Source organism: Anser cygnoides, chromosome 1 (assembly GCF_040182565.1).
Source record: "Anser cygnoides isolate HZ-2024a breed goose chromosome 1, Taihu_goose_T2T_genome, whole genome shotgun sequence".
Taxonomy (NCBI): Eukaryota; Metazoa; Chordata; class Aves; order Anseriformes; family Anatidae; genus Anser; species Anser cygnoides.
The window spans coordinates 87,479,102-87,496,787 of record NC_089873.1 but is presented as its reverse complement, the minus strand read 5'-3'; the positions used below and the strand labels follow the sequence as shown (position 1 = coordinate 87,496,787).

The 17,686-nt window shown below is 51.4% G+C and overlaps 1 protein-coding gene across 3 annotated transcripts in view; it reads left to right on the top strand.

Moving 5' to 3' along the window:
- IGSF3 (immunoglobulin superfamily member 3) overlaps positions 1 to 17,686 on the top strand; it is an 86,756-nt gene that overhangs the window by 24,069 nt on the left and 45,001 nt on the right. For 2 of the 3 annotated variants that reach the window (XM_067001642.1, XM_067001641.1), the window contains exons 1-2: positions 857 to 956; positions 1,238 to 1,615. In XM_067001642.1, the coding sequence (XP_066857743.1) occupies positions 872 to 956; positions 1,238 to 1,615 (463 nt within the window). In that variant the 5' untranslated portion in view covers positions 857 to 871. Of the gene's footprint in view, positions 1 to 856; positions 957 to 1,237; positions 1,616 to 17,686 lie in introns of those variants that run through there. The other variant, XM_048071570.2, reaches the window with a different exon arrangement.

Here is a 17,686-nt window from a genome sequence, read left to right as displayed (position 1 = left end):
AATTGCACTCCATCTGTTCAGCCGCACGGCCTGATGGACGTGCTGAACCCTTTTTTCACCATTTGCTTTAAGCTGGTAAGAACCATCTCTCCTGGCTCCCATCCAAGGTGTCTGTCGAGAAAAACTTTGTCTGGACACCGATGTCCAGAGGGCGGCATGGAGCCAGTAATCCTCCCGATGCCTTTGCTTGCAAGTTGCTGGGTTTTGAAGAATAAAATTCTTCTCTGGACTTGAGCATTGTTGTCGAAAATTAGAGAGGAAAAAAAAAAACACCAATGTGTGCGCGCACAAACACACGGAGGATGAAATTTGCAAACATGATTATTCAGGACCTGCTTTAAATCGGCTTATTGCTGTTTTATGATGGCAAGCAGGCAGTCACAGAAGCCAGGGTGATTGGCCTCACCATGTGCACATGCTGCTGGTAACTCAATAACCGATGAACACCCACCGTGGTCTCCAGACCTCCAGCCTTTGATGTAGCAACAAACAAGATAGATTGCTGTAATTTATCCTGCCCCTGGAGGGCTGTGCTGGTAATGTGCCATGAGCCCAAGGGCCAGCCATCCATAATCTGTGTAAAAATACAGCAGATTGCAGCCGCCCCGTCTTTGTTCGGAGCTGCAAGAGTTTGCGTGCGCACAGCGCCCGTTGCTGGGTCTCGATTTCCAGCAGCCAGGGGCGGTGAGCCTGAGAGTGTGATGTGCCCACTCCCTCCATTAGCTTTAATTGTTTTTGTTGTGTACTAAATATACTCCTTTCGAATAGACTTGGAAAGGCAGTGCTGGAAACGTGGTATTCCCCGCTACGCCTTCACAAGCGTGACTGAGAGGCTGCAGAAGGAAGGCACGCTGGGTTTAAGGGGAAAACAATGGGATTTTGTACCAGCTGGAGGTCTTGCCGAGGGAGGAGGGGTGCTTGTGGCCTTGCTTCACGTGGCCTGAAACCCAAGGAGGGTGAGAGCGGGGTAAAACAAATTGGGAGCTGTATGGCGGAGGGGCAGAGCGGCGCATGGGGGTGGCTGCTGGGGTGCGTGGCCCTGCTCAGGGCAGGGTCCCCCCTGCAAAGCCCTCTCCTGTGGGCCTGCTGTGCCAATTTGGTGCCTTGCTGGCCAAACACCGGCTCTGTGGTGGCCTGCTGGTACCTGGCCCTTATGTATTTGGGGAGAAGGTGCATGGGCCACCTGCTGAGGAGTAACGCTGGTCTCTCTCTCCTCTTCTCTCCTCTCCTCCTGCAGGCCTGGCCTCGGCCCAGCGGCACGTGGCGGTGCAGGAGGGGCCCCTGTACCGCACGGAGGGGTCCCACGTCACGCTGTGGTGCAAGGTGAGCGGCTACCAGGGCCCGGCCGAGCAGAACTTCCAGTGGTCCATCTACCTGCCCTCGGCCCCCGAGCGCGAGGTGCAGATCGTCAGCACGGCCGACCCCTCCTTCCCCTACGCCATCTACACGCAGCGGGTGCACAGCCGGGAGATCTACGTGGAGCGGGTGCAGGGGGACGCCGTCCTGCTGCACATCAAGGAGCTGCAGGACCGGGACGCCGGCGAGTACGAGTGCCACACGCCCAACACCGACGAGAGGTACTTCGGGAGCTACAGCGCCAAGATGAACCTCGTGGGTAAGCTCTCCTGGTAGCGCCGTGGCCGAGGGCAGCGGGGTGTTTTACCGAGCCAGGGTGCAGCAGACCCCGTGGGTGACGTAGTCCATGCAAGATGTTGTAATACGCATCGTTGAGGGAGAACGGGAGCAGAGAGCAGGCAGCACGGTGGTGTAAATTACAGGTAGTCGTACAGAGACATGGGAGAATTCAGGACTTCTCTAACAAGGCATCTACAAAGCAGAGAAACCAGGCAGTGTAGCCAGGGGAGAGGAAGGCATAAAGCCATGGCTGAAAGCAGGAGGGGCGAGGGCTGACTGATGCAGAGAGAGAGAGGCTGCTCCAGATGGCACAGGAGAGAGCTTTGTGCCAAAGGTGGCAAAATAGCAGGGCAGGGAAGAGAGGAGCGGGAGTGAGCAGCGTATAAAGGGAGCAGCAGAGACCGTCGTGTTCGAGCTCTTTGATGGGGCGCTGCTGAACGAGTCCTGAAGCCTGCACACCAATCAAATTGAGCTGTCTGTAGATGAATGTGGGGGAGTTGGGTGGCTTTTTTTTTTCGTGTGTGTTAGAAAAATCGAAAACAAGTTCTATAAGATCCGGAGTAATTCCATAGCACCTCTCTGACTAGCTTCTTTGACCTTTTCAAGCTGCAGCTTGCTTTTTGTGTCTCAAGATGGAATTGGATTTGAAGTCTCTATTTCAGCTAACAGCGGTCAAATAGCTTCCATCAAACTTCTTGGCTGAAGGACTCCTAAAGGAGTTGCACTGTAGGAGATGATAAATTCAAACACACAGACAGCAGGCTTGCTTTCTTTAGGAGACGTTCACGAGTCTCCAGGTGTCCGCAGGCCTCCCATTTAGAAACCAGGTTGGCATTATCCAGACTGATCTGGGTGTTGCCGATGAAGACAACAGTGTTGACGCAGGAAAATCCTTGTGAAAGGAGCTGAGGTGTGGGTTTAAATCCCAGTAGCCCTCCTTTGGGTTGTGCTGTTTCATGCAGCTCAGCACCTTGCATGCCTTGGCTGCTTCCTTTCCGAGATGCCAGCAAAATCACTCTCCCACCTGGTGTCCCAAAGTGGAGAAGCCCCAAGGGCTGGGGTTATTTTGGTGGCTGCCTTCCCACTTACTGTCAGTGAGCAGCTTCCTAAGTCAGGAGGCCGACGCCTAAATACTCTTTTACTGTAGTTAGGTGACTTGCTTCGGGTATCTGGGTTTGTGGTTCCCCATTCAAATAGATCTGAGTCAGTGATAGCTCATGAGAGATGGCAGAGTGGTCTGGGAGCGGTTGGTCTGCCCCAAACAGGGCTGACCCTCAGCCTGCTCGGCTTTTTGGTGCCCAGGGGAGCAGGCACCCTGTCCATCCCAGTACCAGATGCCTGCCCACTGACCGGGGCATCTCTGTGGGGCCAGGCAGAGCATGCTGCAGGTGTTTCTGGTGGTTTGGGTCTCAGCTACAGGTCGTGGGTTTTCGGGATGGCTTCACTGCTGCAGACAGTATTCAAGAAGAGCTACACGAGTGCTAAATGAGAGTTATTGTTCTCATTTTCTCAGAAACAGAACCAAACTTTTTTTTTCTTTCATCCAGTTATGAATTTTTAATTGACTCATTAGATTGAGTGTCTCTTTTTTGGCAGCAGAAAAGCCTGGAGGGAGACAGGTTTGTTAGCATCTTTATTCTCTCCATTTATGTGTGAAATGGATGGCTTTGGAGCAGTGTTGATTTTAGGCTTGCTGCTCTGGGAGCTTTGAGTTGCGGTGCCCCGTGGTTTGAGGGAAGAGCTGAAGGAGGAGTTTTCCTCCTTTTCACCCAGGCGATACAGCCCTGTGGTGGGGGAGGTTTGTGGGGGCTGTATGGGGCAGCGGTGCGTGCAGATTTACATGCGGGGCTGCTCTCAGCACCAGGACATCTCACCTTGCAGCGAGTGGCTGGGATGTGTCTTTGCTCTTCTCATCTGAGCAGCATCAAGGGCTCTCCAGTTGCTAAAAAACAGACTTGGTAGGTGATTGGGTTTGAAAATATGTTTCTACCCACCTTAAGAACAGCAAGCATGGCTGGTTCTCCCTCTCCCATTTTTGGTGTGTCCTCATGAGGTTCCTTTTTGTTCACTGGGGATCTTGTCTGGAATCTAGTGCTGCTCTGGAAGCCTAATGTCCCTGATGGTCTGGAGTGAGAAGTGCTCCCTAGGCACTTCGTGGGACTCTCATCTTCACTGATCTGAATTGAGGCATGCAGCACAGGCACTAATCTCAACTAAGGTAGGAGTGAGGGCAGTAATGTGGTTCAAGGGCCTTCTGTCATAGGGGAGTATATACCAACGCTTAATGCTTTTTACCAGTCTTCAATTCATTTCCATTGCTTCAAAAACAAGTTTCTGCCTCTGTCTTCCTACCCCTCTTATCATCTCCTCCTGAGTGGTGTCACTAAGAAGAAGGGGTTTATGCCCAGGCTGTGAGATGTGCTGGAAGGAGGAATTTAAGACATCTCACATGAATTGCAGGTGCTGAGGGAGGCAGCAAAAAAACAGGTGCAGCTCTGCAGGATGTTGTGGAACCGAAGCCTTGTGATTGATTTATGAGAAAGGATTAGCCCACGTACAAAGTCTGCAGCTCCATTGTTTGCCTTCTGAGTAGAGCTGATAGACTTCAGTTCCCCAAGGCTGATAGGAAATTGCTGAAGCTAGTCCATGCTTTTTGACTTTGGGTGAGGGGAAAAGGTTTTTAGAAGATCAGACGAAATGTTGTCCCACTCATCTAACCTAAACACGTTGCCTAAGCAAGATGTTGAGGCAGTATCTGCTGTCAGAGGACAGAGGGACAAATCTGGAGGGCAAACCATCTTTGTGTAGGTTAGGAGCATCTTTCTCTGGGTTGACTAAAGAGAGAGTCTAGATGTTTACCTTGGGGTAGGCAGCTAGCATTGAGTGAAGTGAATTCTTGTAGTGGCTGAAGACCTGGCTGCTTGCAGAAACTTCACCCGTGGGTCTCCTACGTAACTGATGGAAATTCTGGCTTGCAGTTGATTTTGGAAGACACTTTGGCATATTGAAGAGGGTTTTTTCAAAACTGCATCTATTAAATGGAAGAGTATGAGGACCTGACTGGCAATTACGTGGTGGTCCTGGCCTGCTGCTTGTGCTGGCTGTGAGAAGTACTTGGGCTGCTCCTTCACTCTTTGCAGAAGTTAAGGCTGACAAGGAATTTGCAAGTGGAGGAAAGAAACATCCCAGTAACACAGCATCATCACTGGCAGGACAGAAGTATTTTCCAGGTTGCCATGACCCTATCCTTGTCTTAATACCTTCTGAAATGTGGGCAGAAGAGGCTTCTGTGCAGTAACTTAGGTGGTGAAGCCGCAGGGGTGCTGTGCAATCTGAGATTCTGGTCCCTGCTTCTCATCTTATGTTGATGGGTAAATAAACTTGCGTTTTGCTGTGGGGTAGAAGTGAGCACATGGCAGTTACTTCAGAGTGCGTGAGTCACTGCAAATTTGTACTCCACTCTGTATCTGCAATGAGTTATTTGTGTGCCTGTACACTTACTTAGATAACAGCACAGAGGCCCAGGTCTAACCTCTTCAGAAGTTTTAGACTTTTATCTCGATGTGTTTTTTATCTGTGCTCCAAAAAACATTGAGCTCTTTTTCAGAAAGTGATTTGAGGGAAGAAATCACGCTTTGAGGTTTTTCTTAAGCAGGTAGTAGCAGAGTGGGAGAAAAGCTTTCAAAGCACTTGAGGAGGTGGCAGCTCTTGTACTCCTTATTTCTGGGGAATCAGCCGTGCGGCATCAATCTTAAACAAGGTAAAGTAAAAAAATGAAAGGGCTTGGGACAGGGAGAGACAGAGCAACCTCCAAGGTACTGCAGAGTGAGGAGGAGCAATCTCGGTGCAGACCTGAGAGCCAAGCAGCACTTGGTCTCAGAGGTGGGCAGGAGCTGCTGTGCAGCTATCTGGTGCTTGCAGGGTTGGTCACTGGCATCCCTTTCCTGCCAGGCTTGGGTGAAATGGGGCAGAGAGGGTTACCACTAGATAGGAGCTGAAGATGGCTCCTCCATCCAGCCTCAGAAGGGACATGCTTCTGCTATGTGCTGTTTCTCTCTAGGCCCACCCAGCCCAAGCAGGCTGGTGCACTGGTCTCAGCACTGTTCCTCATGGCCCTGCCTGGCTGTGGCCGCCCTCAGGGGCTGGGTGTGTGTGTTTGGCAGGCAGCCGTGGTCAGGTCTCATCTCCAAATGCGGAGCCACCTCCATTGCTCAAAACTCTCCACAGAGCAGAACTCAGTCTGTGGGGACTCGGTGCCCTTAGGAGTGTCTTGTAGGGTTCTTCCCTGCACTTGAGCTGTGGCATATGGCTGTGGGCCCAGCTCCAAGTCCATGCCTGCAGTGGGAAGGGTGCATCTGAGAGACTTTCACAGGATCACAGCGTGTTTGGGGGTGGCAGGGACCTCTGGAGCACATCTGGTCCAACCCCCTGCACAAGCAGGGCCACCTGGAGCACATTGCGTGGGCCTGTGTTCAGGTGGCTTGTGATGAGCTCCAAGGAGGGAGACCCCACAACCTCTCTGGGCAACCTGTGCCAGTGCTTAGACACCCACATGGTAAGGAGGTGCTTCTGATGTTCAGTTGGCACCTCACGTGTTCCAGTTTGTGCCCAGTGCCTCTTGCCCCGGCACTGGGCACAACAAGCTTTGATGGAAAAGAAAGATTTATACAGGCCTGACACTGTTGGAAGGGAAGGAGCTGAGTGTGTCTCGGATCTGCTTTTCTGAGAGAAGGCGGCTGTTCTCTTTTGTTGAACTTGCAACCAAAACTCTCCAGAACTTATCTGTGGAGAGCCAAAGGGGATGTAACAGGCAAGAAGCAAAAAATGAACTTTTATTGCCTGTAGCAGCTGTGGCTGCTTGTTGCCAGCAGCTTCCCCTCTTCGTTGTGAAGTGCTGCCATACGCGATGTGTCTGCGTACAGAGCGGAGGGAGGATGTCATCTCACGGCTTTGCTGCGCTGGGGAGAGCAGCAGCTGCTCCTGGGGACCCAGGGGGCTCACCGTGAGAGCAGTTACTGCTGCTCACGGGGGGCTGGCGGACCTCGCTGGCTGCGAGTTTATTCCAGTTGTCAACTTGGCTGAAGGTGGCTTTCCCTGAGGGAAGTATTGAAGAGAAAGAAGGCAATCATGCAGACAAGGATCTACTGGTTTTGGTAGAAGCGTTTGCAGCCTCTTCCTTCTATGCTGCCTTTTTTTTAACCTCTTCTCCTGAGAGACAGGGGAAAGTGTTTGTCACACAAGCTAGCAGTCTGTGCCCTGGGGAGGACAGAGACCAGGCTCTTTGCAGCACTGCACGGTGGAAGGACAAGCAACAAGAGACAAAAATTGAAATGAGAGGTTCAGACAGCCCTGAGAAGTTGCACGGCCCCCACCTCTAGGAGTTTTCAAGCCTTGACAGGATCAGGCCCAGAGCAACCTGCTGTGACCTTATAGCTGACCCTGCAGGAGCATAAGGTTTGGACTACAGACCTCAAAGGTCACTTCCACCCAGCACTGTCCCATGGTCCTGTGGAGCTTCGCTTGGCTGTGGGGTAGTAGGAACCAGTGTTAGGCACTGGTTTGGATGGAAAGGTGAAGAATGGAATATAGTGGTGATGTCAGTGCTAAAAAATGTCATAATGTGGGCGATCGTAGAATAGCAAAGACGTATTGTACACACACACGCAGAGGACAGTTTTTGCCACGATAGTTCTTGTATTTCATGTTTCTTATTTCTTTTGAGAGGTTGCAGGAGTTTATCGCTCCACTTTGGTGTATGAAGGTAGAATTTGGGGATTCTAAGCGCAGGTTTCCCAGTTTCTCTGAGGCCACCTCAATGGCTTTGCTACCTCCACAAAGTATGTGTATGTTTTATTTGGCCAAGCAGTCAGTTAAGCAATGTAAGTTCGAGGATTGGTTATCGTTGAAATTCCTGCTTTGTGAGTTATATTCATCTTTGCCTGTTCGGGCTTTGCTTGTTGCAGTAATTAGTTCCCCAGAGGAGTAAAATGTCCTTTGCTTTCAAATTCCCCTTTAGCTGACATTAAAAAAAAAATTCAAATACCTTCTCCTAGGTGGTCCTTTGCAGCTAGACACGGCGTATTTTGTTCTTACTATCCTCCTTCACGTGACTAAATCTCTCTGTAGTAGTCTTGGGAAAAAAAAGAAAGAAAGAAAAAAAAAAAGAAAAAAAAAAAAGACCTATACTGCTCTGCTTTTTGTTTTTTCTATTCCTGCTATGTATGGAGATGGAGTGTTTGTTAACGGGGGAGGAATGAGGATGGGTAAACACATTTACCCCTAGCGATTCCTATGGGCACAGCCTGGTCAAAGGCAGCAGCAAACCAGAGCACCCAGTTTCTGGTGCTGGGGGCCTGGAGGGCTCCAGGTTTCGGGTTCTGTCCTGCACCATGCTGCCAGCTCGCTGCATCTTCCTGAGTATGCCCCCCCCCCCCGTCTCCCTCACCACTTCCCAGCTGGTAAAATTAGGGATAATAGTGTACAAGCCTTTCACAAAGTCTAAGCTAAATAATTGTAAAGTGCTTTGAGCTCCTCAGATAACGGGAGTTAGAAACAAAGGCTTATATTCCTGCTCTGCCTGGTAATGATCCTGAACAGGATTCATTTCCAGCCCTGCTTAGTCGTTCCTGACACCCTGGAAGCATAGCTGTGCTCCAACTCACCCGGTTTTGCCCCTGGGGATGCTGTGGGGGTTGCAGGAGCTGCCGTGCCAGGGGGCAACGTGCCCCTGCCAGCTGTAAAACTGCTGGCGGGAGGAGGGCACTAAGACCCATTTACATTTCCAGGCTCTCTCTCTCTCTTTTAATCTTGGCTTTAGCTGTGGACAATCTGGCAATGAATTGCATGGGCTAGTTCTTCCTTGTGCTTTTTAAAACACCTTTTTGTAAATACCTTCCAGGCTATAACTGAACTCTTATAACAATATCTTTAAGTGTCCTTGCATTGCTAGAGAAGGTTCGCTTATTATGGTGTGTATCTTTATCTTGTCCCCTATTGTTATTTTTCCCTGCTAAACACTTCCAATTACTCCTATTTTGTTGCAGCATGCAGTCTCCTATTCTTTCACATTGGAATTGCTTGCCTGATTTTTACTTCTTTATTATCATATTATGCAATATTTCTTCTCTACTTCTATATGTGCAGGCAAAATGGGAACAAATTTTAGGTGGACCATACCTGAAAAAAATGGATAACCCATTGTATCTACTCTCCACCTTCTTTGTGTTCTCCCCCCTTCCTTATCTTCCTGCCCTGTCCCTCAAAACCACAGGCAACTCGGTGGCATGACATGTTGAGCTTTCAGCTGTGGAACTAATTCTTTCTTTGTTTTCTCATCCACCTACCCATTTCTGGGAAACCTGGCATTAGACACATTTGGGGCACATCACTGTATTCCATATGTTTCTCCTACACTGTCCCTTTTGAGGTAGGGGCACCTCCTAAAATTTAGCTAGGAAAAGGTTTACAGTGAGAACGTGTGTCCTTTTTTATGCATGTCTGTATGCTTGTGCATAGGCATTGTAAGAGAAAATGTATTTTAAAATGCATTTCTAAAAATGGAAATGAACACAGACTCAGGCAATTGCACAGCCCTCTGCTCTCAAATCTAGCCTGGTCTTTAAAATGCGCCCTCTCACTTTGAGACTTATGATGTCTTTTACTTGTCATAAAGGGAAGCGCAGAAGCCCAAATGCTAACGTGCCTTCAGACTGTAAAGAATTGCAGCGTTTTGCTCGGGTAGGTTTCTGTGCGGTACTGAGCCTGAATAGTAAAGTCGAATCAGTCGGTTAAAATGAGCTTTGAAAGCTAAAAGAGCCTGCAGAAGCCTGTTTTCAGGAGGCTCGGTTTTCACCTCCAGCCTGGTCTCTCACTGGCTCCGGTTGTGCATCACTCAATGGGACCACGGATCTCATCCTTCCTCTGAGCATCCTGGGTGCCAGCTGCCATGAGATAAGCTGCTGCTAAAGCAACGCTCATTGTTAGCCCGTGTTGCCTGTATTGCTTGTCCTGCCAGCTCTTCTCCCGCATGCTTTGCCAGTTCCTAGTAAAATGGGGTATTTGGTAGTCCTGAATGTCCTACTTTATTTATAGGATGCCTCATTGCCTCGTTGTGAGAGGAGCAATGGGTTATATAGGCTGCTTTTGTAGATTGCCATAACATGTAGGTGTTAAGTGCTGACAGGAGGTAAAGAATGTTTTTAAGGTGTGATAGAAGAATCTTTAGCCAGGGATCTTGGTGCATTTGAAGGCCAGCCCTAACACAGCTGGATTACTTGGGATTTTAGGCATCCTTTCCAAGCGGGTGAACTCGGTGTGCGAGGGAGCTCCTTCAGGTCAGCATCTGCTTTGCTAATCACGGGAAGCAAAAGACAGTCTGGTGTCAGAAGCAGTCTGATGCCACCTCCCGTCCTGAAATTAGTTTACCTTCTGTGTGCTCTGGGCTGCCCCCAGTTGCCTTTCCCCAAGTGAGGGAGGGCATTGGAGGCTCTCACACTTCCCCAGGCCGTAACAACAGCCAGGATGGAGGGCAGCCAAGGGGCACCATCTCTTCTGCTTGTGCACCCCTGCGTGTGACAGGTACAGGGCCATCCTGGCAGCTCTCTGCCCTGGGGACCCACGCCGTGCCTCGCTGATGGACCCTGCTGGCAGCTCTGCCGGGTTGACGTGTGCAGGATGCTCTGCTCCTGCGCCTCTGGACGGGCTTTTGGCGCTACATGGGGAAAGCGGTAACGGCGAGCGCAGCTGGCAGCATATGGCAGCCGTCCCCGCTCGTAGCAATTGCTCGGTGAACTCTGAAAGTGTAGGACGGAGCCTGCAGCTCCAGCCAGCTGCAGCGCTGAGAAATCCCATAACGGAGCCGGCCTCTCTTCCATTACCAGCAAGAATTTTACATTCCGCTTTGCCCGATTTTTTTTCCCTGCTGCCTCCCTGGGGAGGTTTTGCTATGCTTGCTCCTTCCTCCCACTCCTCCTTTTTCATCTATTTTCCTTCGGGGATTGCTTTGTTTGCGCTCTGGTGCCAGTCCCCTCGTTTGGGTTGCTCTGCATTTCTGCCGGTTTGCTGCCCCGAGGGGCGAGGGCAGCTGCTCCTGCTGCCAGTGCCGATGTTTTTCTCAGGTGGCATTGAAGGTAGGTCTGGTGGCGAACGGCAAAGCCCCAGGTGCACTCAGACACTTGCAGGGCTGTGCAGAGGCTGGCTTCGTGGCCTAAATATCCTTTTAAGTCTCAGTCCAGTGTGACTGTCAGAGGGTGGTGTGTGCTTGTTTGCTTTCGGCCCCCAAAGCCATTTAAGAAACACCCAACCTCTGCCTGCCTCCACACTTCAGCTTTGGTCTGAATTGGAGAGCGATACTCCGGAGGGAGGCTGTGAGTCCTGGGGCTCCCTGCCCTTTCTTCTAGCCCCTCCAGAGCCTGGCAGGACCAGCCGTTCCCCCTCCTCTGTCTCCTTCCATGCGGCATGGGTCCGATGCTCCTTCACAGGACAAAATTCTTGGGGTGCTGAGAGGGATGCCTGACCTGGATTGGGATGGGGCTGCCTCTCAGTACGGAGAAGCCGGGAGGAGAAATTTTCCATCTTGACTCTGTGGCTGCCCTGCCAGTTTAGCCCTATAACAGTTTTACAATCTTTATCTGATATAGGTTTAAGAGGATTTCCCTGGGCGCAGTGGGATTATTATAAGTCAGAGAGCAGTCTCCAGCTGATATTCCTTCAGCAAGTATTTATTTTAAGTGGGTTTAACTGTATTTAATTTTTTTTGCATGGGTTATAAGTAAATTGTTTACATTATTAGAAAAGTAGAGCCTGGATAAAGCGAAGGAATGTATTATTGCTTTCCAGTCTGGGGGTGGTGGAAGGAAAGCAGCAGCTGGAGGTGGGGAAAGAAAGAAGATAACAGAGTAGTGCTGGGGGAAATGTAACATTATTCCACGCGGCACTGATTAGTAATGCTGCCAAACAGCTGCTTGTAAGTAGGAGATGTAATGGGGAGGAGAGCTGCGGGCTACGCACATCCCTTGAGGAGAGGGTGGTATCTCCCCACCTCCGGCCCCAGAGCCAGCCACATGTCCGGGGTTTGGTGCAGCTGGCTGCCTGCCTCGACCCCACGTCACGGTTACATGGACATGTTCCCCCCACTTTGGGGTTTCCCTGCCACCTTTGGAAGAGAAGAGCAGTGGGGAACCATGGTGTCCACATGGGCAGCATCCCTAGCCCTTGGAGTGCTCCAGAGGATGCTGATGGGGATGGAGGGATCAGCCACCCCACTTGCCATCAGCAAGAGATGTTTCTAGAGACCCCGTAAAGGGGAGCAGAGCCCAAGCTAGAGGGCTGAGCCCGAACAAAGGTGCTTTTGAGTGCTGAGAGGACGGTGGTTTTGCCTGCCCTTTGCTCTCCTCCCCATCTGAGCACTGAGTGAGCCTCTGCCGCAAGCGATAGACGTTGGCTGAGCTGGCACTAATGGGACAGATGCCTTTCAGTGTCTGCTCCATCCCGCTCCGGTTCCTTGAGTCTTTCAACAGATTGAGCCCTGTAGGGCTTTATTCCTTACTGCTTAAAATGATAACTCAGGGCTCCGCAAAGAGATGTTGTAGTAGGGATTGCTGCCTAGGGGAGGTGCGGCACAGTGGGCAGGATTTTCTGATCGGAGATGGCTCTGCCCTGGGTATGGTGTGAGAAAAGCACTCGTTTTCTCAGACCTTGTCATTCTTCATTTTTACCTGCCTCTTTGAGAGAGCAAGGTGGTTATAAAACTGTTCCTTACCCATGTGTCACGATTATAACTTGTAATGCCAAACGTCTTCTCCCTGCAGGTCAGAAGGTGTAGAGTCTGGGTTGCGTACTGCTTCGTGCTGCTGCATGAAAACCCAGCGCAGGTCCCAAAGCAGCAGGCTACTGTGCTTTAGAGGTTTAATTAAGAGGGTTAATGTGAGGCTCTCATTAAATTAGAGGGTTAATGTGAGGTGCTCGAGCCTTGTTATCCACTGAAGAATTGCATCAGCGTGCTGCAGATGACCACAGGCCCTCTGGCACTGCGTTGTCACCTTTCGAGCTCCTTCAGGTGTACAAATGCCACCTGTCCACTGATACAACGCCTTGCAGAATGGCAGGTGACATTTGTGTGTTACGGATGGCCCACCTGGCAGTGCTACGCTTGAATACAAGGAAGAGAAAGCTGGAACAGAGCTCAAACCTGTGCGGAGCTCAGCTATCGAGTAAGCAGTCAGGAGCAATGCCAGCCACCCAAAAAGCCCTGCTTGAGCTGTTTGGCAGCCGAAGGCCTGTGAGCACTGAGTGGCTGTGGCCCTGGGGGATAAGGGGATGTTCCTGTGCATGAGGGACTTCTGCCTCCAGGCTGGTTCCTGGGGTGCAGGGTTAGCTGCCCCAGAGATGGAGCTCTTTGGCTGTGGTGGGTCTGAGGTGAATTGAGGAGATTCTGCCCCTGCTGGGACGGGGAAGGTGGTGATCATCCAAGTGCCGGACTGGGAACACGAAGTGGAGCACAAGGTGGGCCGAGATTGGAGGTGTGGGAGTTAAAAATCTAGCAAAAATGTGGGGGAAAATAGAGAGACAAAGGGATGGGAAGGAAAGAGGAGGAGGGAGTGTGGAAGTGACAGATGGGAAGAAGACCTTGGGCAGGGATTTTTGGGTGGTGAAGAGCAGCGGGGTGTGTAGGAGGGTGGCATCCAGGAGGTGCTGGAGCAGGGAGGGATGCATATAGGGATGACTGCTGAGGGACCATGGCTAGGGTGCGGTGGAAGGGGTGTGCTTGCTCCTTCCCACAGCGGGAGGAGGGCCCAGGCCTGCTAGAGGCATGGGCACCAACATCTCCAGCTGGCCTCTTGCTGCAGGGACCCCATGGGGGCTCTTTCCCCACCTTTTTGATGTGTCCTTTGCAGTGCCCTAGTGGCTCATTCAGGCTCTTGACCCCACAGTAGGCAAGCAGGTTTCAGTGCTGTCTTCTGTCAGGGCCATCGGGATGCGGTAATTACCTTTGCACTGCCGCCCACCCTTTCTTCCTCTCCCCTTGCGACTGGGAAGTTGGAGGCAGCGCCGACATGCTTTGAGGAGCTCCTTTTGAAGTGACTTTATGAGTAACGCGGGTTGGCGAGCAGTGGGTAATGAGATGCCGGCACTCTTTGCTCTCAGATAATTTCCACTCCCCTCTATCTGTGGCCAGAGCGGCGTCTGCTGCCTGCCTGTCCTCAGAGATATGAAGCTCATCAGATCTCATCTGCTTCAAGAGGCATCTGACAAGGGCCTGATGTCGACAGAGAGAAGGGGAGAGGAGGAATTGGGAGACTGCAGACACAGTGGGCTGGGTGGCAGTGCTGTGGCTTGAGTTCATATCTGTGGGGTCCCGCTTAGCCCGGGCCTGTTCCTTTAGAGAAGCGCTGTGCTGGTTCAGAGTGCTGAGCTGCCCCGTGTACCCGTAGCGGGGCTGCAGTGAGTTTCTGCAGGTTTTGCAGACCGTCCGTGCAGGAAGATGGACTTGTCCCCTCCTGTGGTGTGCTCAGGCTCTGACAGGGATAAGTCAAGCTGGGTAGTAGTCACCAGTTTGTACTAACAAGATGTTTTTGATGACGTGCCCTAGGCCACACCAGAATCCTCCACTTGTCTTGGTCCCCTCCCCGAGTGTCCAGAAGGCATTTTCCATCTCTGCCCAAGCGCAACGGGTCCAAGCCAGCTGCCACAGGGTCCCTGTGGGCCACCTAGCCCATCCCTTGTTATCTGCTGGTTAAAGTCATCAGGAGGGAAATGCAGATGACGGCCGGGACACAGCGCTGCTGCTCAGGGTGGCCTCCTGGAGCAGCAAGTACAGCCAGCCTGCGGGTGGATGCCATCGGGAGCCCGGCCTGGTTAAGTTCATGAGACATGACAGGATCACAGCCCAGGGTTGCTGCAGGCCTCTTGACTGGCAACCGCGCTCCCGTGACAGGGACGTCACTCGAAGCCTGTCATGACAGACCTGCCTGTTGAGGAGGCAGCACGTGGACATCTCTCACGATCATTAGCCGTCAGCCTGTGGGGAGAGCCTCTTCCCAAAATGTGCAGTGGCCGCATCTGCCTGTGCGCGTGGGGCAGCCTCTGGTGCTGCTCACAGTCATGTCCTGTCACAGCTTCGGGCGGGCAACCAGCACTGGGTCACCACCGCAATAGCTGTTGTGAACATCTTTGTGTTGCTTGCTGTGGATCCACGTAAAATCGGAGGCTTGTATTTATTTGGCAGCAGTCATCATTTCTCGTGCAGGTGCTACCTTCGTCCTGGCTAGTGAGATTTGTGTTCGTCTGGGAGAAGAAGCAGCTGCTTTGTAAGCAGGCCGGCTCCTGCGCCTTTGTTTCCTTTGGTCCGCACGGTTAATCTCCTCCTTGGCACCCGATTATTTGCTGCTGTGGGGAATGCACGAGTTTGTCCGATGCGTGCTTGAAATTCTCATCTCCCTGCCTTTAATCCCCATCTGCGAGCGGTGCCCGGGGCTGGGGTAGCTCAGACTGGAGCCCCTTGGGGACCTGCTCCTGCTGTCTCTGCCCAGCTCCAGGCGGGTGGCTCTCAGCTATCTCGGAGGGAGGTGTTGCACTGAGCAGGGGACACCTTCCCTCCAAAGTGTTACCAAGCGTTACACGTCCCCACAAAGTAGCTGAGCATCGGCATTGCCAGCTTTGGGGTGCCCCTTGTCCCTCAGTGTGCTCGCAACTCTGTAGAGCAGGGGACGATGTGCTAGTTTAGGGCGTGCTTCTTGCATCCCGCGTGTCATCCCTTCTCCTGGCCCAGTGGGAAGCAAGTCTGGGCGCCCCACTCCCATCTCCAGTCCGTTTTCTGCTCTTTAGGATGCTCGGTTTCCTTTCTTTCTCATTTCCCCCCTCCCGGGTGCTTTTGTCAGTGTGTAATTAGCTGGCGCTGCACCGAAGCGTTGCTCCCAGGAGTGCTCTCTCGCTGACATTAGCTGCAGACAGTGACTAAAACAAAGAGACAGCTCGGTACGCGCGACGTGTTCGCTTTGTGCGTCTCATGCTCCTCGCTGCTGTTGGGAGCTCAGAAGAGATCGCAGATGTGGAATAAACGGGAGCGCTTTGAACAAGTGGCACCGTAATCCCTCCCTGCCCCCTGCCCCTCGATCCCCCCTTTTTGCAGACATTAGTTTGATTAAAATTGCATGAGCCCACACACGGGCGTGTTTTATTTCATTTATTTATTTCCTCCTGGCAAGAGACCGTTCTGAGGTCCCAGCAAACAGCTCCGCCCTCTGGGAAAGCATCTGGGGAGCACTGGGAGGGGAGTGTAAGGGCTTGGGGGCATTTTTTTGCAAAACTTGCTCTCACCAGCACTTGCAGCCTGCTGCTGTGAGGCTCGTTGCACTGGTGGGACCTGCTTTTCCTGTGGAATGCCAAAAATGAGCGTGTGCACCCTTGTGGAGAGAGGATGGGAGCTGGAGATGGGGCTGGAGGGGCACAGCGGATACGGGGCTAGCTCTGGAGCAGAACAGCAAGTTTTCACCGGAGGTTTTCCAGGTGACCCATGGCATCCCTGTGGCTGGGGCAGGCGTAAGCAGCTAGCTTAAAGCCCAGGAAGCCATGCAGAAATTAAGTCAAAACATTGAAAACAAGATAAATATCCTTTTCAAGCCAGGTTTGGGCACCTGGCTGGCAAGGAGTGAAGTTTTTGCTACTATTTATTTGCTGCAGGCTCCTGTCTCCTCTAGGAACGGGAGACCAGAAGAGAGGACTTTGTGCTCTGGTCCTAATCCACCCCTTGCAAACACAGTACTTTTGAGGATGCTGTGGCAGTGCTGTGTAAAACCTGCCATGTTCCTTGATGGGCATTCACAGGACAGAGACTTCACCTGATGCCCCCCTGGCACTGACGCTGGCATTGCATGACACCCCCGTACCTACCTGCCCTGAGGAGGGGTGGCTGCAAGCTGCTGGCCGTGGCATGGACGTGCCCTGAAAGAGGCCCTGCTGGGCTGCATCCAGCAAGCCTGGACCTTGCAAGGTGAAGTTCCCCAGGTTTGGTGGCAGTGTGGACAGGAACTTTTCGGCCAGCCAGGAGAGGTTAGCATAACAAAGCGGCAGGTGAGAGGAAGGCATTGAATTTCAATCAAGCAGAAGCAGGGGAATGAAATCTCCTTGCTTATAATTCAAGCTCCTGGCTCAGGCATCCTTCTCTTTTACCTTGGAGCAAATCTCCTGTAATGCATAGAAACAGCTCAGCAACTGTAGTCCTGGCTGCCATTGAGGCAGAAGCTGGGGTTTATTAAAGACCTGCACAGCTCTGTAAAAAAATATTTATGATCTTCTTGCACTTAATCATTATAAGTCAAATATTTGAATAGGTAGGGGCAAGCGTTTTGCTAGAATTTGATGATCCCTTTCATATTTATGCTTGGTTACACTTGCTCCACATGTATTTGGATGCTTGGCTGAGGGCAAGAGGGAGGTGAGGGATGAAAAGGACTTAACTTCAGAAGGGGAAGATGGGAGCAAGGAGAGATTAGAGGGGAGAAGAAAGCAAAGGAAGGTTAAAAATAATAACAATTAGGCTAGGGGGGACCAAGAAGAGGCAGAAAAATAAAGCTGGGCCTTTGAAGAGACAGGGGATAGACAGTGAAGCCTCTTATTAAAAATTAAATGGTTGAGTCTGAAGGTAAATGAGGAGCCTGTAATGAAACAATAAATAAAAAGTGGAAGACAGGAAGGAGAGAAATACTTAAAAGGGAAATAAGAGATTTTCACAGGTGTATGCCATTGAGCATGTCAGCAGAGAAGCTCCATAATCACCTTTAATAAGTGACGGGTACTGGGGGCTTTGTAAAAAACAAACAAAGCCCAAACCTTGCAATTATTTGCTCTGGAGGGCTGTTTGCCGTGCTGTGGTCTGTTGGGCCGTGTCCCAGTAGGATGGCTGGGGGCTCTTCAGGAAGGAGGCAGTATGCACAGTTTGCTGGGAAGTCCTGTCCTAGAATCTATATGAACAGTGCTATTTTATTAACCAAAGCCCAGGGTCAGCAATCGTGAACTGTAGGGGTGGAAAGCAGATGTATGACTCTGTTCCTTC